The 25103-nt window shown below is 42.5% G+C and overlaps 1 protein-coding gene across 1 annotated transcript in view; it reads right to left on the bottom strand.

Moving 5' to 3' along the window:
• The window catches only part of tdrd1 (tudor domain containing 1), a 79475-nt gene that overhangs the window by 12360 nt on the left and 42012 nt on the right, over positions 1–25103 (bottom strand). Inside the window, exons 17-21 of the mRNA XM_029763925.1 lie at positions 16545–16652; positions 16229–16399; positions 5879–6295; positions 966–1082; positions 699–815 (exon numbers count right to left, since the gene is read on the bottom strand). Coding sequence (XP_029619785.1) covers positions 699–815; positions 966–1082; positions 5879–6295; positions 16229–16399; positions 16545–16652 — 930 coding nt within the window. The remainder of the gene's footprint in view (positions 1–698; positions 816–965; positions 1083–5878; positions 6296–16228; positions 16400–16544; positions 16653–25103) is intronic.

A 25103-nucleotide genomic window follows, 5' to 3' on the forward strand; every position in this document is an offset into this window, starting at 1 on the left:
TTTTGTGGTCTTATGATTTGTTTTGTGTTATCCAGATTGAAGGTTATAACACACCAGTTTGTGAAGTGCTGATATTGAATATTACATTTTTATCTTGAGGTGATCGACACTGCTGTGTCCAATCCATTTTTGGGGGATTTCCTACCTCGTGCTTTGACACCTTGTCAGAGCAATCCACCATTTAGTCCACCACCCTAGTTCGTCATGTAAGCATATTGCTAATGTTGGCATTCAATTGGTTTCAAAACATCCCAAAAGAGCTGTGTGATCCATCAGTAGAACTCTGTGTACCATAATTCAAGCATTTGGAACAGAACTTAAATTCCCTGTTTTTCCAGAAAGAGATTTAGCCATATTGAAACGTTAGGTCAAATCTGGTCAAATCTGATCATAAAGTGAACGGACAGCCATATTGCCAAATCCTGAGCAGAAAAAAATGGTAGTCCGTTCACTTTACGATCAGATTACACCTAACGTTTAAAAAAATGAGTGCCATTGAGTTAATTAGGTTATTTTATAGTGCCCTTGAAATGGGAAATATCTGATTGTTGTTGAAGCACTGCATGTGTATGCATTGTGTGAGGCACTGAATGGGTGTGTATTTTAGCAGTGAGAGTGCATGTGTGTGTGTGCAAAGTCCTGTCCACAAGGTGATGAAAGTGTGTGTGCGCGTGTGAGGGGGAATGATGACTCCTCACCCGAAAACTGGGCACAGCATGCAGCTCCTGGCATGGGTTTGCACTGACTAGGCAAGGCCTTGGTGGTGCAGTACACAGCCAAGTCCATCATCACACTCTGCAGTCTCTCCACATACACTAGACCACACACACAAACACAAATTAATGTTCATACCGTATACACAGATAATTTGTGGGTGAGTCTGGTGTAATTGTACACCTGTAAAAATTGACATGGATTTCTGTAGACACAAAGAACGAGAGACAGTAGAGAAAGAGAGTCCTCACCATGGCTGGGGTTGAAAAGGTAGAATAGACTGGGGCTGACAACGGCTGCTATGCAAGGCTGGAAGGTCTCATTGCGAGGCAGCTCCACCGTCCTCCAGTCCAGAGGGAATTTGTCTGCTGAGGTAGATATATCGTTCGTCTGATTAGCACTACTAGCGTTAGTATTGATTGACTAATGGTTTCCTTGACTGATGTCCTTGAAAATACAATTATTTCCATAGCTCACAAGTCACCCCTCCACCCCACACATATGCATTAGGGCTGACCCCAATTAGTCGACCGGACGATTGTTTGGTTGTTGGTCGACCAGAAACAAAAATATATGTGTCAACTAATCCATCGCGGAGGCCTAGACTAAAATCCAATTTATGTTTGATCCAAAATTGTGGCCGAAGGCTCCATATGTGACAACTGCAGAGCCTCCAGAGACACGCACAGGACAAATCGAGCGCTGTACCGCATCGCAAATTCGCTTACCAAATGTTGTAACAATGCGTAGGGGCTCTGTGTAACTCCGCATTGACATGATTGGTTGACGGTAGGTGAGGGTGGTACATCCTGTAGAAAACAAACTTACTTCATTGCCAACAGCTCTGCACTGCTCCACGCAGCTCAAGAAATATGAATTCTCTGACTTCCGCTGAGGCCGTATCACCGTAAATGCTGCATGGACAATGCAGACGTCGGCTTAACCATGCGCCCAGATGCACAATGTAATTCTCTCTCTCCAGAATGCGCTCTTCCGACAATGTACATATGTGGGAACGCCATCAAGATTGTTGGAAAAGCATTCCAGGTGAAGCTGGTTGAGAGAATGCCAAGAGTGTGCAAAGCTGTCACGAGGCAAAGGGTGGCTACTTTGAAGAATCTCAAATGTAAAATATATTTTGATTTGTTTTAACACTTTTTGGATTACTACATGATTCCATATGTGTTATTTCATAGTTTTGATGTCTTCAATATTATTCTACAATGTAGAAAATAGTAAAAATAAAGAAAAACCCTTGAATGAGTATGTGTTCTAAATCTTTTGACCGATAGTGTATTTTAAAAAATCTTTCCAGCCCTCTCCCTTTCGATAACCACTCAGCGTGAAAAGGGAAAGATATCATGCGCTGATCAAGTGGAAATGACATAAAACAGGCCAACCTGATTACTTCTTATCAGTGCTTGACTTGGACTGAAATAGGTTCCGGTACTCATTTTGGGTGCTGGTACTGTTTATATTTAGGTGCAGGAGCGCCACAATATTTTTGAGCTAATATTCTAAGAGGAACAGGAGCTCAAGCATTATAAAGCTCCGGTGAGCTCCTGCCCAAGTCAAGCATGGCTTCTTATCCCTTGCACAAATAGCCTACAACTGTGTCTGTCCCGAGCTCACCGGCGCTGGAAACTGCTCGGCCAGAATATTTTACGCAATGTTGCAAGTTCGCCAGCACAAGCTTCTGGCCGTACCCAAGTTGATACAAGGTTTCAAGTTTGTTACAGACAGGCCCCATTGTGTAGCCAATGTGATTTATAGGATAAAAAAAAGAAAAAAGGGCTATATGTAGGCTATTGCATAGCTGGCAATGGAAGTTACTTTTTAGGTTTGTACAATTGTTGTTTAGATTGGGATAGAAGTTTGATTATCCACATGACAATGATTGAGATATGAAGACGTTATTATAAATTAAATTAAAATGTGCCTATGAAAACCAGAACTGGCACGCAGATCAGTAGATATGGTAAGATAAATTGGCATTCCACTTGAGAAAAGTTGCAGACTCCTCGTGTAGCCTATTACCGGCAACTTAATGAAAGTAATGGCGGAATCTGCGAAAGCCAGCAGGAGAATAGTCAGATCAGGTAAAAAAATAAAAATATTCTTGTTATCTAGATCTCTGGCGCCCGAGACATTGGTCTTTCATCAAACCATAAGTTGAATGCATATAGTTGATTTTATTAAAACACATTAGGGTGTCTCTATATGGAAAAATACACATTTAAAAATGTTAACCAATCGATTGGTCAAGGACAGCCCTAATGTGCACAGACATTAAAATTAGGAAGTCACCCGGAAATGCATGTTAAATTCCAGAATCAACTAAATGTCCCGCTGAATTATGGCATTTTACTGTCCTGTTCCGTCAACCTGATGGGAGAAGGCCAAAGCTCTGGTTGAGTGGTTGGTTGGGCTGGAGATTATTTAACAGGCTTTGCGCTGGATAGGACGTTTATTTAGGAGTGATATTTTAAGGGATAGGACTGGGTGTCAGATTATTTTTCATGCAGTTTGTAATCCTGTGAGAGTGACAATGTTGTACTACTGACTTGCCTAGTTAAATAAAGGTAAAATAAAAAAATAAACATTTAGCTGTGATGACTGAGGAAAGGGCTTCAATCACAAGGGGAACCAAACTGTGGTGACTGTGTGAAAACATTTTTTAAGAATAACCTAACCAGGCATAGACCAATTCAGACAGGAATGAAACAATTTAGCAGTTGTGACTGTGGGTAAAGCTTCAGACATAAACACACTAAACAATCATATACTGATTCTAGTGCTGAGCGATTAGTGCTTTTTGGAGGTGGGTTCGATTACGATCAATACATTTTTTAAAACACAATTTGCGATGCATTTTTAAACATGAAATGCATTATGAAATAACGACATTGAATCATTTAAGCTTTTTAATGGAAATTCTAAAAGCTCAAAATAGTGAATGTTCAATTGCCAAAACATTGAAAATATTCCATTGTCTCCGTCAGGTCCACATTGGGTAGACATAAATAGAAAATAGGAAATTACTTTGTAATAATAAAATATTGCAGTTGTGTATATTACTTGGTTTTTATTTGATGATTAGATATTTTTTCCCCCTCAATCTACACACAATACCCCATAATGACAAAGCAAAAACATGTTTTTAGAATATTTTGCAAATGTATTAAATATATAAAAAATGAATTATCACATTTACAGAAGTATTCAGACTCATTACTCAGCATGACACTACAAGCTTGGCACACCTGTATTTGGGGAGTTTCTCCCATTCTTCTCTGCAGATCCTCTCAAGCTCTGTCAGGTTGGATGGGGAGCGTTGCGGCACAGCTATTTTCAGGTCTCTCCAGAGACTTTCGATCAGGTTTAAGTCCGGGCTCTGGCTGGGCCACTCAAGGACATTCAGAGACTTGTCACAAAGCCACTTCTGTGTTGTCGTGGCTGTGTGCTTAGGGTCGTTGTCCTGTTGGAATGTGAACCTTCGTCCCAGTCTGAGATCCTGAGCGCTCTGGAGCAGCTTTTCATCAAGGATCTCTATACTTTGCTTCGTTCATCTTTCCCTCGATCCTGACTAGTCTCCCAGTCCCTGCCGCTGAAAAACATCCCCACAGCATGATGTTGCCACCACCATGCTTCACTGTAGGGATGGTGCCAGGTTTCCTCCAGACGTGACACTTGGCATTCAGGCCAAAGAGTTAAATCTGGATTTCATCAGACCAGAGTATCTTGTTTCTCATGCTTTGAGAGTCTTTAGGTGCTTTTTGGCAAACTCCAAGCGGGCTGTCATGTGCCTTTTACTAAGGAGAGGCATATGTCTGGCCACTCTACAATAACATGCCTGATTGGTGGTGTGCAGCAGAGATGGTTCTCCCATTTCCACAGAGGAACTCCGGAGCTCTGTCAGAATGACCATGGGATTCTTGGTCACCTCCCTGACCAAAGCCCTTCTCCCCCGATTGCTCTGTTTGGCCGGGCGTCCAGCTCTAGGAATTGTCTTGGTGGTTTGAAACATCTTCCATTTAAGAATGATGGAGGCCACTGTGTTCTGTGGACTTTCAATGTAGCAGAAATGTTTTGCTACCCTTCCCCAGATCTGTGCCTCGACACAATCCTGTCTCGGAGCTCAACAGACAATTCCTTTTACCTCATGGCTTGGTTTTTGCTGACATGCACTGTCAACTGTGGGACCTTATATAGACAGGTGTGTGCCTTTCCAAATTATGTCCAAATCAATTTAATTTACCACAGGTGGACTCCAGTCAAGTTGTAGAAACACCAAGGATGATCAATGGAAACAGGATGCACCTGAGCTCAATTTCGAGTCGCATAACAAAGCCGCTGAATATTATGCAAATAAGGTAACTGTTTCAATCTTTTTGTAAAAATGTTTAAAAACCTGTTTTCGTTTTGTCATTATAGTGTATTTATTGTGTGTAGATTGATGAGGGAAAAAAATATTTTTATACATTTTAGAATACAGCTGCAACTTAAAATGTGGAAAAAGTCAAGGGGTCTGAATACTTTGTGAAGGCACCGTACATACTTATTTTGCCATAACCTTACCACTGTATCAGGATAAATGATAAATTACTCCTTATCAAACCACATTTACTGAATCATGATTTACTTTTATTGATGGCATGTGTGTTGGAATTCAAGTTGATATTTCTAAGTTGCACTTGAATTTATTAGCAACAAATATTGTATGACGGCACGAGTAAAGACAAACAGGAAATATTTGATAAACATGAATTGTTCTTGTAAAAGTGTGTGGCACTGGCAATGTGACTGAATTAATTGGTTCATTGTCATGTAAGCTCATGCTGAAATAAAATGAAGAGAAGTGTTTAATCTGAAGGCAAGACATGGACAGACAGATGGACTGTGACATTGCAGCCAATCTTGTGCCGTTGTCCCAAAAAGTTATTTTATTACACAAGCTAGGTTTCCATCTACTTGTCGACACATTTTCAATGAAATGATACAGATTTGGTTTTGTCAACATTTAAGAAAGTCCACCGACAATTTGCTTTTTCCATCAGGCCCATCATGAGTTATTTTATCCAACTTGACTTGTTTAAAAAGTGGTTGGATGGAAACATGGTTACAGTCTATTCTTGATACCGAAAATACAGTAAATCTAACTCACCAGATGCGGTTCCATCGGACCCAAATGGGATGGACACTTTTGCCGGCTGCCGAGCACTAGCCTTGCTCTGATTGTTTTTCTTGACCTGCTTCTCAGTGGGCGGCTTATTTTCATTGGTGGCTGCGGGTTTGGGTGGTCCCACACTAGTGGTGGTGTCTCTCTGAATGGCAGGCTTCTGCTGGGGGATTTTAGGGACAGTGGGAGCGGATTTAGCATGGGCCTGACTCTGTCCAGGGGCTTTGGCCAGCTGTTCTGAGAGCAGTGTGGTGGCCACGTTTTGACCACTGCTGTCCAATTCAAGTCCGTAGCCTCGCTCTGTGATGAAGAGGACACGTGCATGGAGCTGCTGGCCCACACACAGGGCCTGGAAGCGGCCTATAGACTCAGCACTCCACTGGGGGCTCAGAGGCTCAACACCTACAGGGATTGGGGGAAGAGTATTTTATAGTCATGACTCGTTATGTTATTCCACATTGACATTTGCAACAGTTTCACCATATTTGTATGAGCAGGTTTGAAAACAATTACAAATTTATGAATGAGGATATCATGAACAAAATCCCCAAAATATACAAACATGTACATACAATCTTCTCTTTGTGCAAGACCAGGTTTACATTTTTCTGTATTTACTTAACTGTATTAACTTTTTTTACTGCTCTAGTTATTATTGCTTGGATAACTTTAATACCTTACACGGTCCGCACTGCGCAAAACAGTAATAATTATCACTTTAGTACCACCGTGAATCATTGTAATGGTTGTTAGTGTCAATTAAGTCAGTAAGGTATGGGTTGCCAACTGGAGATCTGACATGAAAATAAAATGTAATTCATTCACACACAGTAATGATTAACGGTTAATGTAATAACACCAGTTAATGTTATAACTTACGGGATAACGTAATAAAACATGAGATAATGTAATAACCTTTCACTTTACATTATAAGTTATGCTACTACACAGTGGTTTTTTACATTATGGGAGTAACAACTTGATGAATAACGTAATATCTTTAACTGATCATGTAGCTAATAACATAGCAAAAGCAATGTTTATGTATTACTCAGTTTGATGCATACCACACCACAGTCCAACAGTTGCCAGCACAAACAAATCTCTGCATATGTACTCATACACACAAAATGTAAAGTCAGACACACACAAGTAGGTAACACTTTATATAAGGGGGTATACATAACACCATCAAACCAGTCATAACACCTTTATGAGTGTTGAATGATACTGCATTAGTCATAACAATTAAAAGTCCCTTCGAATAGCTGATTAATTATCAGTACAGCGTAAATTCATATTTTTAATGTCACAGTACCCAACCCCAACACAGTATTTTCGTAACCGTATGGGAGCACCATATAAGCCTCATGTCATTACCCAAGTAGTATTTGGAATTTGGGGGTTTATTTGCCTTGGCAGTAGGGGTTGGAACCAGACCTGTGTTAATTAAGCAATAAAGCATAAGAACCCGGGAATTCTCGTGTGAATAACTCCGACTATGAAACAGCCCTTAGTTTGTGTGACAAAACGAAACATTTTAGAGTGGCCTTCTATTGTCCCCAGCAGAAGGTGCACCTGTGTAATGATCAAACTGTTTAATCAGCTTCTTGATATGCCACACCTGTCAGGTGGATGGATTATCCTTTATCTTGGTGAAGGATAAATGCTCACTAAACAAATTTGTGCGCAAAATGAGAGATGAAATGTGCGTACAGAACATTTATGGGATCTTTCATTTGAGCTCATGAAACGTTGCGTTTATATTTTTGTTCAATGTAGAAGTGTTCAGAAACATTATCTACTCACTTAGGAAGAAAAATGACTGCAACTATCATTTAGTTACTATTTGGCAAAACATAACCAAAACAAGGCAACAGTAACCATGTCGTCCGACCACATATGACGCAAATACATCCAACGAGTTTGTAGATAAACAAGCTTGATGTAGTCATCATGTGCAAGGAATATAGGACCAAATACTAAACTTCTGGCTAATTTAATATCCTATAAGTTTGTTTATTTTAGGAGGTAGATCAGCTTTAATATTGCAGATACATTGTTGGAAGTTAATCTAATTGTCTGCGTCACTTCCAATCCCGCATATATTTATTTGCAAATACACACACACACACACACACACACACACACACCTCTTAAAAAAATAGATGTGAATGACCCGATTCAGGAAACTAGGCATATTTCGCAAGTTACAACTTCATAGAGGAGCCGTTGAATGAATTTATATATATTTTTTATTTATTCAAAATGCGTTTTTTTGACAGATATGCCTTCTCGAACATATGAACTTTATGTGCCTAAATAAACTTGTATGCCATCTGTAAATACAAATAAAATGGTTAATTACAAGCCCTGTTGGTTAAGCCACAAAAAAAGTCAGCAACCTTCCCACTAGTCATGATTGGCTGAGATGAGTGGGCTGGACATGCCGAGAGAGGAGTTCAGATTTGTCTGCCATATAGAAGGCTTCTTTCTATTTGATCTGGTTAGTCTGTGTTGGTAATCCTGTCGAACGTGGCTTTTCATAAAAATGTATTGTGTAGTGGAGCTGCTTAGCTAAGTGTTGCTCTCCATTCTCTGGAGGATCAGTTTTGAAATCAGTGGAATTTGAGTATGATAGCTAAAGAGATGGAGAAAACACCCGTCTCCGGATTACATCTTCAAACTAAGGGCAAATGTGACGTGGCATCCATGACAGGGAGACGCGTCCATTATGCATGATGATGTATACAGGTAAGATAGCTAGACTAAATACAGTTTCAGATACTACACGTTTCTAATTTTGACAGAAAGTAGCTTAATTTCAAGCTAAAGTGTACAGTTAGCTAGCTAACTAACGTTAGCTGGCTGGCTCCCTACCTGACGTTATTATTCATATCCCAGAGCCGTTTGCTTTGCTAGTTAGACTAGCTAACATTGAGCATGGTTGGTTAGCTCCCAGCATATTCATGCAGTATAGTAACAACATGATTTGGGACTATGTTCACTGTTGTTCAACTAGCTAACGTTAGCTGGCTGGCTCGTTAGCTAACGTTACGTGTGTGACTTTACATGTTTTTTACCTAGCTAGGTTCATTGTTTAGCTAGCTACACGTCTTAAGCTAAAGTTTACTTTTAGGTTGCTGGCTCCCTAGCTGACATCATTTGTTTCCCAGAGCTGTTTGCTTTGCTAGTTGGAGCTTAATGTTAGCTAGCTAACGTTGAACCTGGATGGTTCGCATGCAGTGTAGTATCGACAAGATTTGGCACTACGTTCATCGTTGTTTAACTCGCTAACGTTAGCTGGCTGGCTCGTTAGCTAACGTTACGCGTGTGATTTTACACGCTGTTTACCTAGCTCGGTTCATTGTTTACCTAGCTAGCTAGCTACATGTCTTAAGCTAAAGTATACAACACCCGTTGAATATGGCCGGTGTCAGTAAGCTTCTGCAAAAAAGCGTAATGAAATTGTTGCCAGCAGAGCTAGTTAGGCTGTTTTCATGTTATCCAGAGGTAAACAAATCATCAGCCAGAGCGTCAAGTGTGCACTCTCAACGCTCCGAGGGCAAAACAAGATGGATGGGGCTAAAGCTTAAGAGGGTGTGAACGATGCTGAATGGGTGTAGACAAAGAGCTCTTCACTAGATACCAAAACATTCAAAGGACATGTTCTCAAAAGTGAGTTTACAAGTTGATCAACTTTCAAAGAAAAATTACTTTCCCATTGTTCCTCAACAATGCAGTATGATATACCATTTTGTAGCTCTGATACTCTACTTTAATCCAATGTAAAAAACACAATTTGTAATATTGGCACATAAGACCAAATCCAGGTGGTGAGTCACATAGGGCTAAGATTGATTCATACTACACTGGCTCCGACGCTCGTCTTATGTGGCAGGGCTTGCAAACTATTACAGACTACAAAGGGAAGCACAGCCGCGAGCTGCCCAGTGACACGAGACTACCAGACGAGCTAAATCACTTCTATGCTCGCTTCGAGGCAAGCAACACTGAGGCATGCATGATAGCATCAGCTGTTCCGGACAACTGTGTGATCACGCTCACCGTAGCCAATGTAAGACCTTAAAACAGGTCAACATAAACAAGGCTGCGGGGCCAAACGGATTACCAGGACATGTGCTCCGGGCATGTGCTGACCAACTGGCAGGTGTCTTCACTGACATTTTCAACATGTCCCTGATTGAGTCTGTAATACCAACATGTTTCAAGCAAACCACCATAATCCCTGTGCCCAAGAACACAAAGGCAACCTGCCTAAATGACTAGACCCGTAGTAGCACTCACGTCCGTAGCCATGAAGTGCTTTGAAAGGCTAGTAATGGATCACATCAACACCATTATCCCAGAAACCCTGGACCCACTCCAATTTGTATACCGCCCAAACAGATCCACAGATGATGCAATCTCTACTGCACTCCACACTGCCCTTTCCCACCTGAACAAAAATAACACTTATGTGAGAATGCTATTCATTGACTACAGCTCAGCGTTCAACACCATAGTACCCTCAAAGCTCATCACTCAGCTAAGGATCCTGGGACTAAACACCTCCCTCTGCAACTGGATCCTGGACTTCCTGATGGGCCACCCCCAGGTGATGAGGGTAGGTAGCAACACATCTGCCACGCTGATCCTCAACACTGGAGTTCTCCAGGGGTGCGTGCTCAGTCCCCTACTGTACTCCCTGTTCACCCACGACTGCAGGCCAGGCACGACTCCAACACCATCATTAAGTTTGCAGACGACACAACAGTGGTAGGCCTGATCACCGACAACGACGAGGCAGCCTATAGGGAGGAGGTCAGAGACCTGGCCGGGTGGTACCAGAATAACAACTTGTCCCTCAACGTAACCAAGACTAAGGAGATGATTGTGGACTACAGGAAAAGGAGGACCGAGCACGCCCCCATTCTCATCGACGGGCCTGTAGTGGAGCAGGTTGAGAGCTTCCAGTTCCTTGGTGTCCACATCACCAACAAACTAGAACGGTCCAAACACACCAGGACAGTTGTGAAGAGGGCACGACAAAGCCTATTCACCTTCAGGAAACTAAAAAGATTTGGCATGGGTCCTGAGATCCTCAAAAGGTTCTACAGCTGCAACATCGAGAGCATCCTGACTGGTTGCATCACTGCCTGGTACGGCAATTGCTCTGCCTCCGACCGCAAGGCACTAGAGGGTAGTGCGTACGGCCCAGTACATCACGGTGGCTAAGCTGCCTGCCACCCAGAACCTCTACACCAGGCGGTGTCAGAGGAAGGCCATAAAAATTGTCAAAGACCCCAGCCACAGACTTCTCTCTACTACCAGAGTGCCAAGTCTAGGACAAAAAGGCTTCTCAACAGTTTTTACCCCCAAGCCATAAGACTCCTGAACAGGTAATCAAATGGCTACCCGGACTATTTGCATTGTGTGCCCCCCCAACCACTCTTTTACACTGCTGCTACTCTGTTTATCATATATACATAGTCAATTTAACTACACATTCATGTACATACTACCTCAATTGGCCCGACCAATTGCATTGTCGCGCCACCCACCACCCGCCAAACCCTCTTTTACATTACTGCTACTCTCTGTTCATCATATATGCAGTCACTTTAACCATATCTTCATGTACATACTACCTCAAATCAGCCTGACTAACCGGTGTCTGTATGTAGCCTCACTACTTTTATAGCCTCGCTACCGTTTTTCACTGTCGTTTTTATTTCTTTACTTACCTATTGTTCACCCAATACCTTTTTTGCACTATTGGTTAGAGCCTGTAAGTAAGCATTTCACTGTAAGGTCTACACCTATTGTATTCGGCCCACGTGGCACAGCCATGGCACGATACAACAGGATATAATGTGACGCCTATGACATTTTTACTTGAAGTCATTAGCAGCCGTTCCATTTTCCTTCCTTTTTTTGTCAAAATATAACAGGATATAATGAGAATGAAATATGTCTTGCATGTAATGGACATAAAAAAAGGACTGGTTTTGCGATATATTTAGGTTGCTTGCTCTCTTTTTTTACTAGCTGAATCCAATGAACTGAGCAGGCTGGGCTGACATGCTTATAGCCTTGCTAGGACTTTCAAATATGAACATGCATGTATAAGATTGTGCTGTTATTATTACAATTGTTTTTCAGGACTGTTTTCCATGTTATTTGTTTAGTTCTCTTAGGCATCCTCACAGATAATTATGTTATCATGGGACTGCCCGTATTTCCCTCTGGCCAATGCCAATTGGTGGCCAACTGTTTGCCTTAGGACGTAAAGGTGCGTCATGAGTCAGGGAAGTGGTCTGATGGTCTTAGTGACAACAGACCAAGATATGGGGGGGGGGTTTAGTGGGTGGAATATTAGGACAACTGGAGGTTTACAGTTGCAGCTATAGTATGCTTAACAGTGCAAATTATTATGGAACAGCTATGTGGACACTTAATCATCATGGTGCTTTTTAATGGTAAGTTTACAAACATTGGTTGTGGTAAGCATAATTGAAACTTGGGTATCATTATGGTAAGTGGGGAAATAAGTACAGCCATTACAATATAATTGTAATGGCTTAGCAGATCATAAAAAATATTTTTTTATCTTTTAGCCATGTAAAAATGCAATATCTATTGTTTACAGGAAACTCATTCTACAAATATGGATGAGATTATGTGGAAAAATGACTGGGAGAGAGATTTTTGTCATGGTCAAAGAAACTCAAAGGGGGTGATTATATTTATTAATACAAATTTTGATCCGATTGTACAAACAGATCCGCAAGGAAGATGGATTATTTTAAATATTATATTGGACCAAAAACAGATCTGGCTAATTATTCTATATGGCCCAAATAATGATGATCCACACTTTGTGAAAAAAATATATAATAATGTATTGAACTCACAAGCAATGAAATAATCTATTATTATGGTGGGAGATTCTAATACGGTTTTAAGTACCTCGATGGATCGTAAAGGAAATCCCTCTACAAACTATCACCCTCAAGCACTTAAGGAGATCACGAAGATCATGGATACATTACAACTACTAGATATATGGAGGCTGAAAAAACCTGACCTAGTGATGTATACATGGAGGAGGCTTAATCAAGGTAGCTGTCTTGATTACTTCCTAGTCTTGTTCTTGCTGGCATCAAAAAGTATTTAATTGGCCTCCATATAACTCTTACAGAATTACCACGCGGACGGGGATATTGGAAATTTAATCAAAGCCTATTGGATGACAATTTGTTCTTAACTAAGACAAAATAATTCATAATTGACTTTTTTTGTACAACATAGGTACAGCAGAACCCCTTATTGTATGGGACACTTTCAAATCTACTGTTAGAGGCCATTCAATACTATATTCATCATTAAAACAAAAGCAGTTTAGGTCAAATGAGAATAGACTAATAAAATAAATAGAGGAAGTAACAGTGCAGGTAGATAGTACTGGAAACTGTACTATAGGAGGTACAAACTAAAAGAAATGGAGGTACTTACTCAAGAACGATCAAGTGTAATGTATTAGAAAAATAAAGTGAATTGGATGGAAAATGGGGACAAATGCAGAAAATTTTTCTTGAATCTTCAAGACAGAATTCTACCAAAAATAATTTACAGAAACTCATTACAAATGGAGTTATCCATGATTCACCAAATTATATTTTGAAAGAGGAAGCAAAATATTTTAAATCATGTTTTTTCAGTCTCCTCCATTTCTACTGAATGATGTAAGGATTTCTTTCCTAATAATAATAATAATAATAATAATAAATAACGTAAAAGTAACACATTTACAGAAAGACCGGTGTGAAGGCCAAGTTACAGAAGAGGAACTTGCAGGCAATAAAATCTTTTCAGTCTGGAAAAAGACCAGGGCATGACGGTATACCAGTAGAGGGATAACAGACCTTTTTTGATGTAATCAAAGATCCATTATTAGCATATTTGAATTACTCCTATAAAAATTGTGGACTTTCAAGTATTCAACAAGAAGGTCTGATTTCATTACTACTAAAACAGGACCCAGGTGGTAAGTACAAAGATCCAGTCCATTTAAAAAACTGGAGGCCTCTTACACTTCAATGTTGTGATGCGAAAACCCAGGTGAAATGCATAGCATATAGAATAAAAAAGGTTATATAAGATATTGTTCATTCTGATCAGACATGTTTTTTACCTGGATGATATATTGGAGATAATATACGACAATTACTTAAAACAATTGAACATTAATAAACATCAAAAGATACCAGGCCTGGTCTTCAGAGCATATTTTTAAAAGGCGTTTGATAAAGTACGATTAGAATTTATATTTAAATGCCTGGAATACTTTAATTTAGGTGATTCTCTTATACAGTGGGTTAAAGTTATGTACAGCAACCCCAGATGTAAAATATTAAACAATGGTTACTTCTCAGAAAGTATTGAGCTTTTAAAAGAAGTAAAACAAAGCTGTCCGTTGTCTCCATATCTATTTATTGTGGCCATTGAAATGCTAGCTATTAAAATTAGATCCAACAAGCACATCAAGGGGTTAGAAATCCAGGGGATGAAAAACAAGTGTCAATGTATGCTGAAGACTATTTTTTTCTTAAATCCGCAATCTGGATCCCTGCACAGCCTCATTGAAGATCTTGATCACTTCTCTGGATTAAAACCTAATTATGACAAGTGTACCATATTACGTATTGGATCGTAAAAAAAAGACATTGTTTACACTACCTTGTAATATACCAATAAAATGGGCGGATGGTGAAGTAGACATAGTTGGTATTCACATCAAAAAAATAAATGACCTTACCACAATTATTTTCAAGAGAAAGTTAGCAAAAATAGAGGAGATTCTACCACCATGTTGAGAATATATATATATATAAATAACAACAGACTGGGGCAAAGGTTCACCTTCCAACAGGACAATGACCCTAAGCACACAGCCAAGACAACATAGGAGTGGCTTTGTGACAAGTCTCTGAATGGCCTTGAATGGCCCAGCCAGAGCCCGATCAAACATCTCCGGAGAGACCAGAAAATAGTGCAGCAACGCTCCCCATCCAACATGACAGATTTAGATGATCTGCAGAGAAGAATGGGAGAAGCTCCCCAAATACAGGTGTGCCAAGCTTGTAGCTTCATACCCAAGAAGACTTGATGCTGTAATCGCTGCCACAGGTGCTTCAACAAAGTACTGAGTAAAGGGTCTTAATACTTATGTAAATGTAATATTACAGTTACTTTTTGTTTATTAGAAATTAGCAAAAAAAATACTTTGCGATTATGGTATTGTGTGTGTAAAAAACTAAATGTTATCAATTTTAGAATACAGTTGTAACCTAACAAAACGTAGAAAAAGTCAAGGGCTCTGAATACTTTACGAAGGAACTCTAGAGCATTTGTGCCAAATCACATCTGGTCTAAGTGGGGATTGTAACCAATAGGGTCCATCTGCGATGTCATCTCTCAGAGCAGTCAAACCTGTGTCTCTTGTTACCTTGCTATGGGGCGGCACGTAGCCTTGAGGTTAGAGGGGCAGGCCTTTGAACCCTGGGTCTCATGGGAAACATCTGGTGGATGTGAATCGGCAACTGGAGGGTTGCTGGTATCTAATTCTAGATTTAATCGTCTGCCTTTGTGCCCTTGAGCAAGGCATAAGCACAAAAAGGTTTCAAGAAGTAATCTTTATCTCAGGGGAATGTAAAACAAGGTTCCTCAACATGCAGGTGAGGTTCACCAAACTACCAAACCTTTTGACCACCCCCTCCTAGCAGACACCCACCCGGGCACAGACTGGATTGAAAACTAGCTCTCAAGCAAGGTTACTCATCCTGATACACAGCCTGTTGTGTGTATGGCGTGTCAGGGTTTGGGTACTGTGACATCAAAAAGACAAGTTCCAGTTGTACAATGGCCAAGTAAAGAAGTGTTATATTGGTATTTTGAAAATCTCTTTCCACTGATGTCTAGACCTGTTTCATCTATAATCAAGTAAAGTGTTACCTGAGGGTGTGTTTCTATGATTGTGCATTTGTGTACATTTCAGTATGTGCATGTGAGTTTCTATGTTTTTGAGTATTCAGTTACTTTAGGTGTGTGGTGTGTGTGTGTGTGTGTGTGTGTGTGTGTGTCTATGACTGTGCACATTTCAATGTGTGCTTGCGAGTGTGTTTATATAGAAGTATTCCGGTATGATGTGCATGAGTTTGTAACTGATAACATTACAACCACCGGATAATGTAATAACTTATTACATAAAAAACCTGTAAAGTTTGACAATTTAGAAAAGTTACTACTTTAACCGTTGTCACACACACACACCTGCTAGCCAGCAGCGGATAGCCAGGAAGTGGTGTTTGAGGAGCTCGGGAGTGATCGCTCTGAGGTGGGCTGGTTCTACATCACTGGTGTTGCCATAGTCCACAAAATACACCCGGGCTTTACTGCCAGCCCACACACCCTGGACCATACCACGGTACCATGCCCCATCACCTGTGGAGGGAGAGCACACACACACCAGTATTAATGACTACATTCACTGCACCTGTGGGAGTAAGAGAGAGGGCCTATGACCCCATATAGTATGATAGATATTCAGTTAGAGTGGCGTTTGATACATCTGGTAGTTTGTTCTTACCAGAGAACAGAGCGCAGCAGGGCTCACCCACACTAGGATTGAAAGGGGTGATGTCTGCCTCACAGTAACGCTTCAGCTCAGCCCCCAGCTCTGCTAGAACCTGCAGGTCTTACAACACAAACAGAAAACTCTGATGAAGCAATGTCAATTACAGTGAATACAGGGAATGTAACATATAAAAAGGTGAATATAACATGTGTACCATATTTAACCGTTTCTAACATTCAACAATTTCAAAGACTTTACTGAGTGTTCATATAGGGAAATCAGTAAATTGAAATGAATTCATTAGGCCCTAATCTATGGATTTCACAACTGGAAATACAGAACTGCATCTGTTGGTCACATAACTTAAAAAAAAAAAAAAAAAGGTAGGGGAGTAGATCAGAAAACTGGCCATACCATAACACCACCGAAACCATTGGCACTCTACTTACAATGTTGAAATCAGCAAACCGCTCGCCCACACAAAGCCATACACAGTGTCTTCCATCTGCCCGGTATAGTTGAAACCGTGATACATCTGTGAAGAGCACACTTCTCCACCGTACCAGTGGTCATCGAAGGGGAGCATTTCCCACTGAAGTCAGTTACGCCGCCGAACTGAAGTCAAGTCCCTGGTGAGGACGACGAGCAAGCTTCCCTGAGACGGTTTCTGACATTTAGCACAGAAATTCTTCGGTTGTGCAAATGCACAGTTTAATCTGCTGTCCTGGTGGCTGGTCTCAGAATATAGCGCAGATGAAGCCAATCCAGGTCCTACACATACGCCGTGGTTACACATAGTCTGCGGATGTGAGGCCGGTTGGACGTACTGCCAAATATTTTAAAACATTGGAGGCAGCTTATGGTAGAGAAATTAACATTTAATTATCTGGCAACAGCTCTGGTGGACATTCCTGCAGTCAGCATGCCAATTGCACGCTCCCTCAAAACTTGAGACATCTGTGGCATTGTGTTGTGTGACAAAACTGCACATTTTAGGGTGGCCTTTTATTGTCCACAGCACAAAGTGCACCTGTGTAATGAATGATCATGCTGTTTAATCAGCTTCTTGATATGCCACACCAGTCAGGTGGAGGGATTATCTTGGCAAAGGAGAAATGCTCACTAACAGGGATGTAAACAAATTTGTGCACAAAATTTGAGAGAAATAAGCTTTTTGTGAGTATAGAACATGTCAGGGATCTTTTATTTCAGCTCATGAAAAGCTTGTGAGCAACACTTCACATGTTGCTTTTATACTTATGTTCAGTGTACATTGCTTCTATACCACACCAATACAATTGCAAAGTTTTAACTCAACATATCATCACTTAAGAAACAATATGTCAATGGAAACGCATTCTGAGGTGAGGCTCCCTTATTCTTTTAGTTTTTACCCATTCTACTCCATTACGTGGTATCCAATTGGTAGTTACAGTCTTGTCTCATCGCTGCAACTCCCGTACGGACTTGGGAGAGGCGAAGGTTGAGCGCTGTGCGTCCTCCGAAACACAGCCACACCATTGGGTCGGGGGAAACACCGTGCACCTGGCAACCGTGTCAACGTGCACTGCGCCTGGCCTGCCACAGGAGTCGCTAGTGCGCGATGGGACAAGGAAATCCCTGCCGGCCAAACTCTCCCCTAACCCGGACGACGCTGGGCCAATTGTGCGCCGCCCCATGGGTCTTCCGGTCGCGGCCAGTGACACAGCTATCAAAATCGGTCACATTCACATTGTTAGTAGATGTTAATGCTGAGTGCAGTGAAAATCTTGTGCTTCTAGTTCGGACAGCGCAGTAGTATCTAACAAGTAATCGAACAAATTCACAACGACTACCTTATACACAAATGTAAAGGGATGAATAAGAATATGTACATATAAATATATGGATGAGCCATGGCCGTGCGGCATAGGCAAGATGCAGTAGATGGTATAGAATACAGAATATAAACATATGAGATGAGTAATGTAGGATATGTAGATGACATTAAAGTGGCGTGATTTAAAGTGACATCTTTATTAAATCCATTTATAAAATGTATTAAAGATGTCAAGAAATTTGAGTCTATGTTGGCAGCAGCCACTATTTTAGTGACGGCTGTTTAACAGTCAGATGGCCTTGAGATTGAAAAACATCTGTCTCTCGGTCCCAGCTTCGACGTACCTGTACTGACCTAACCTTCTGGATGATTTGGGGGTGAACAGGCAGTGGCTCAGGTAGTAGTTGTCCTTGATGATCATTTTTGTCCTTCCTGTGACATCGGGTGCTGTAGATATCCTAGAGGGCAGGTAGTTTTCCCCCGGTGATCCGTTGTGCAGACCTCACTACCCTCTGGAGAGCCTTGCGGGTGTGGGCAGAGCAGTTGCCATACCAGGCGGCGATACAGCCCGACAGAATGCTCTCGATTGTGCAGCTGTAAAAGTTTGTGAGTGTTTATGGTGACAAGCCAAATTTCTTCAGCATCCTGAGATTGAAGAGGCTCTGTTGCGCCTTCTTCACCACACTGTCTGTGTGGGTGGACCATATCAGTTTGTCCGTGACGTATACACTGAGGAACTTTCCACCTTCACTACTGTCCCGTCGATGTGGATGGGGGGGGGGGGATGCTCCCTCTGCTGTTTCCTGAAGTCCACGATCATCTCCTTTCTTTTGTTGACGTTGAGTGAGGTTGTTTTCCTGACACCACACTCCGAGGGCCCTCACCACCTCCCTGTAGGCCGTCTCATCGTTGTTGGTAATCAAGCCTACCACTGTAGTGTCGTCTGCAAACTTGATGAGATGGAGTCGTGCTAGGCCACGCAGTTATGGGTGAACAGGGAGTACAGGAGAGGGCTGAGAACACACCCTTGTGGGGCCCCAGTGTTGAGGATCAGCGGGGTGAAAATGTTGTTTCCTACCCTCGCCACATGGGGGCAGCCCGTCAGAAAGTCCAGGACCCAGTTGCACAGGGCGGGGTCGAGACCCAGGGTCTCGAGCTTAATGATGAGCTTGGAGGGCACTATGGTGTTAAATGCTGAGCTGTAGTCAATGAACAGCATTCTTACATAGGTATTCCTCGTCCAGATGGGATAGGGCAGTGTGCAATGTGTTGGCGATTGCGTCATCTGTGGACCTATTGGGGCGGTAAGCAAATTGAAGTGGGTCTAGGGTGTCAGGTAGGGTGGAGGTGATATGATCCTTGACTAGTTTCTCAAAGCACTTCATGATGACAGAAGTGAGTGCTACGGGGCGATAGTCATTTTTTTTTTTTTCACCTTTATTTAACCAGGTAGGCAAGTTGAGAACAAGTTCTCATTTACAATTGCGACCTGGCCAAGATAAAGCAAAGCAGTTCGACAACATACAACAACAGAGTTACACATGGAGTAAAACAACATACAATCAATGATGCAGTAGAAAAAAATAAGACTATATACAATGTGAGCAAATGATGTGAGATAAGGGAGGTAAAGGTAAAAAATGCCATGGTGGCAAAGTAAATAAAGTATAGCAAGAAAAACACTGGAATGGTAGATTTGTAGTTTGAAGAAAATTCAAAGTTATTATTTATATTTTATGGTGCAAAGGAGCAAAATAAATAAATACAGTAGGGGAAGAGGTAGTAGTTTGGGCTAAATTATAGATGGGCTATGTACAGGTGCAGTGATCTGTGAGCTGCTCTGACAGCTGGTGCTTAAAGCTAGTGAGGGAGATAAGTGTTTCCAGTTTCAGAGATTTTTGTAGTTCGTTCCAGTCATTGGCAGCAGAGAACTGAAAGGAGAGACGACCAAAGGAGGAGTTGGCTTTAGGGGTGACCAGAGAGATATACCTGCTGGAGCGCATGCTACAGGTGGGTGCTGCTATGGTGACCAGTGAGCGGAGATAAGGGGGGACTTTACCTAGCAGGGTCTTGTAGATGACCTGGAGCCAATGTGTTTGGCGACGATTATGAAGTGAAGGCCAGCCAACGAGAGCGTACAGGTCGCAGTGGTGGGTAGTATATGGGGCTTTGGTGACAAAACGGATGGCACTGTGATAGACTGCATCCAGCTTGTTGAGTAGGGTATTGGAGGCTATTTTGTAAATGACATCGCCGAAGTCGAGGATTGGTAGGATGGTCAGTTTTACGAGGGTGTGTTTGGCAGCATGAGTGAAGGATGCTTTGTTGCGAAATAGGAAGCCAATTCTAGATTTCACTTTGGATTGGAGATGATTGATGCAAGTCTGGAAGGAGAGTTTACAGTCTAACCAGACACCTAGGTATTTGTAGTTGTCCACAAATTCTAAGTTAGAACCATCCAGAGAGGTTATGCCGGACGGGCGGGCAGGTGCAGGCAGCGATCGGTTGAAGAGCATGCATTTAGTTTTACTTGTGTTTAGGAGCAGTTGGAGACCACGGAAGGAGAGTTGTATGGCATTGAAGCTCGTCTGGAGGGTTGTTAACACAGCGTCCAAAGAAGGGCCAGAAGTATACAGAATGGTGTTGTCTGCGTAGAGGTGGATCAGAGATTCACCAGCAGCAAGAGCGACATCATTTATGTATACAGAGAAAAGAGTTGGCCCAAGAATTGAACCCTGTGGTACCCCCATAGAGACTGCCAGAGGTCCAGACAGTAGGCCCTCCGATTTGACACACTGAACTCTGTCAGAGAAGTAGTTGGTGAACCAGGCGACGCAATCGTTTGAGAAACCAAGGCTACTGAGTCTGCCGATGAGGATGTGGTAATTAACAGATTCAAAATCTTTGGCCAGGTCAATGAATACGGCAGCACAGTATTGTTTCTTATCGATGGCGGTTACGATGTCGTTTAGGACCTTGAGCGTGGCTGAGGTGCACCCATGACCAGCTCTGAAACCAGATTGCATAGCGGAGAGGGTGCGGTGAGATTCGAAATAGTCGGTAATCTGTTTGTTGACTTGGCTTTCGAAGACCTTAGAAAGGCAGGGTAGGATGGATATAGGTCTGTAGCAATTTGGGTCAAGAGTGTCACCTCCTTTGAAGAGGGGGATGACAGCAGCTGCTTTCCAATCTATGGGAATCTCAGACGACACGAAAGAGAGGTTGAACAGGCTAGTAATAGGGGTTGCAATAATTTCGGCAGATAATTTTAGAAACGGTCCAGATTGTCAAGCCCAGCTGATTTGTAGGGGTCCAGATTTTGCAGCTCTTTCAGAACATCAGCTGAATGGATTTGGGAGAAGGAGAAATGGGGGAGGCTTGGGCGAGTAGCTGTGGGGGGTGCAGTGCTGTTGAATGCAGTAGGGGTAGTTAGGTGGAAAGCATGGCCAGCTGTAGAAAAATGCTTATTGAAATTCTCAATTATAGTGGGCTTAACAGTGGTGACAGAGTTTCCTATCCTCAGTGCAGTGGGCAGTTGGGAGGAGGTGTTCTTATTCTCCATGGACTTTACAATGTCCCAGAACTTTTTAGAGTTGGAGTTGCACGAAGCAAATTTCTGTTTGAAAAAGCTAGCCTTGGTGTTTCTAACTGCCTGTGTGTATTGGTTTCTAACTTCCCTAAAAAGTTCGATGCTAATGCAGAACTCCACAGGATATTTTTGTGTTGGTTAAGGGCAGTCAGGTCTGGGGAGAACCAAGGGCTATATCTGTTCCTGGTTCTACATTTCTTGAAAGGGGCATGCTTATTTAAGATGGAGAGGAAGGCATTTAAAAAAAATAACCAGGCATCCTCTACTGACGGGATGAGGTCAATATCCTTCCAGGATACCAGGGCCAGGTCGATTAGAAAGGCTTGCTCGTTGAAATGTTTCAGGGAGCGTTTGACAGTGATGAGTGGAGGTCGTTTGACCGCTGACCCATTACGGGTGCAGGCAATGAGGCAGTGATCGCTGAGATCTTGGTTGAAAACAGCAGAGGTGTATTTAGAGGGCACGTTGGTTAGGATGATATCTATGGTGGTGCCAGTGTTTGCAGCTTTGGGGTTGTACCTGGTGGGTTCATTAATAATTTGTGTGAGATTGAGGGCATTAAGCTTGGATTGTAGAATGGCTGGGGTGTTAAGCATGTCCCAGTTTAGGTCACCTAGTAGCACGAGCTCTGAAGATAGATGGGGGGCATTCAGTTCACATATGGTGTCCAGAGCACAGCTAGGGGCCGAGGGGGGTCTATAGCAGGCGGCAACGGTGAGAGACTTGTTTTTGGAGAGGTGGATTTTTAAAAGTAGAAGTTCAAATTGTTTGGGTACAGACCTGGATAGCAGGACAGAACTCTGCAGGCTATCTCTGCAGTAGATTGCAACACCGCCCCCTTTGGTCTTTCTATCTTGTCTGAAAACGTTGTAGTTAGGGATGAAGATTTCACAGTTTTTGGTGGACTTCCTAAGCCAAGATTCAGACACAGCTAGGACATCCGGGTTGGCAGAGTGTGCTAAAGCAGTGAATAAAACAAACTTAGGGAGGAGGCTTCTAATGTTAACATGCATGAAACCAAGGTTATTACGGTTACAGAAGTCATCAAAAGAGAGCGCCTGGGGAGTAGGAGTGGAGCCAGGCACTGCAGGGCCTGGATTCACCTCTACATCCCCAGAGGAGCAGAGAAGAATAAGTATGAGGGTACGGCTAAAAGCTATAAGAATTGGTCGTCTGTGACGTCCAGAATAGAGAGAAAAAGGAGCAGGTATCTGGGGGCGATAAAATAGCTTCAAGGTATAATGTACAGACAAAGGTATGGTGGGATGTGAGTACAGAGGAGGTAAACCTAGGCATTTAGTGATTATGAGAGAGATATTGTCTCTAGAAACATCATTGAAACCAGAAGATGTCATAGCATGTGTGGGTGGAGGAACTGAGAGGTTGGATAAGGTATAATGAGCAGGGCTAGAGGCTCTACAGTGAAATAAGCCAATACACACTAACCAGAACAGCAATGGACAATGCATAATGACATTAAGGAGAGGCATGTTTAGCCGAGTGATCAAAGGGTGAAGTGAGATTCAGACAGCTAGCCGGGCCATAGGTAGCAAGCTGGTGGAAGATGGGAGGGAGGTCTGTTTTTAGCCACCTCGTGCGTTTCCGTCTGTGGGTTAGTGGGGTTCCGTGTGGAAGGGGGGACCTGTCCAAGTTGGCAAAATAGTTATAGTGGCCCAAGAAAAGTGTCCGATAGACCTATTCAGATCGCAGCCGAAAAGACAGCTAACGATTAGCCGGCCGCAGATGGGCGATCAGGTTACGTCGCGACGGAGGGGCCAGTTGGATAACTCCCTCGGGCAGATAACGTCGGTGGTCCAGTCGTGAAGACCCGATGGGGCTCCGCATCGGCAGTAAAACGGGTCAGGATAGGTGAGTTGTAGCCCAGGAGACACTTCAGCTGGCTAGCTCAGGAATAGCCCACGAGTGGCTGACGGAACTCTTCAGCTGGCTAGCTGGCTAGCTCCGTAATAATGTGTGTTAATTCCGTGACCGACGTTGCCAATAGTCACTCAGGTAGCAGCTAGTTAGCTGCAAGATCCAGGTGTAAATGTCCAGAGCCTGCGGTAGAAATCGGGGAAAGGAGAGAGAATAGGTCCGATATGCTCTGGTCTGAGTCGCGCTGTACAAAAACTGGCGATAGCTTTTCGAGCTAATGGATAGCTGAGGACAGCTAACCGTGGCTAGCTGAACTTCAACGTTAGCCAGTGAAAATGGCTAACCTCTGGCTAGCTTCTGTTGTGGAATTCAGATGAGGTAAATAATACTTTCTTTTTTTTTTTAAATTGGTGAGGCGGGTTGCAGGAGAGTGCTTTGAGGTTGAGTATTTAGAATAAAAAATGTAAAAAGATAAGTGAAGAAGAAAATATGTAAATATATATATACACACGGGACACGACAGGACACGACAGGACGTCTGAACTGCTACGTCATCTTGGAATATTAGCTCAGTTACCTTAGCTTTCTTGGGAACAGGAACAATGGTGGCCATCTTGAAGCATGTGGGCACAGCAGACTGGGATAGGGATTGATTGAATATGTCCGTAAACACACCAGCCAGCTGGTCTGCGCATGCTCTGAGAACGCGGCTAGGGATGCCGTCTGGGCCGGCAGCCTTGCGAGGGTTAACACATTTAAATGTTTTACTCACATTGGCTGCGGTGAAGGAGAGCCCACAGGCTTTGGTAGCGGGCCGTGTCAGTGGCACTGTATTGTCCTCAAAGCGAGCAGACACGTTGTTTCCTTTGTCTGTGAGCAAGACATCGATGTCCGTGACGGGGCTGGTTTTCTTTTTGTAATCCGTGATTGACTGTAAACCCTGCCACATAGATCTCGTGTTTGAGCCGATGAATTGCGACTCAACTTTGTATCTATACTGACGCTTTGCTCTTTTGATTGCCTTGGAGGAAATAGCTACACTGTTTGTATTCGGTCATGTTTCCAGTCGCCTTGCAATGATTAAAAGAGGTGATTCGCGCAATGCTGCCATCAATCCACAGTTTCTGGTTAGGAAAGGTTTAGTAGCCACAGTGGGTAAAACATCACCGATGCACTTCTTAACCTCTCTAGGGGATAGGGGACGAAATCATCCCACACTATTCAACAGCCAGTGACATATCAGAGTGCCAAATTTAAAACCACAAAATGTCATAATTCAAAGTTCTCA

Source organism: Salmo trutta, chromosome 10 (genome assembly GCF_901001165.1).
Source record: "Salmo trutta chromosome 10, fSalTru1.1, whole genome shotgun sequence".
Taxonomy (NCBI): Eukaryota; Metazoa; Chordata; class Actinopteri; order Salmoniformes; family Salmonidae; genus Salmo; species Salmo trutta.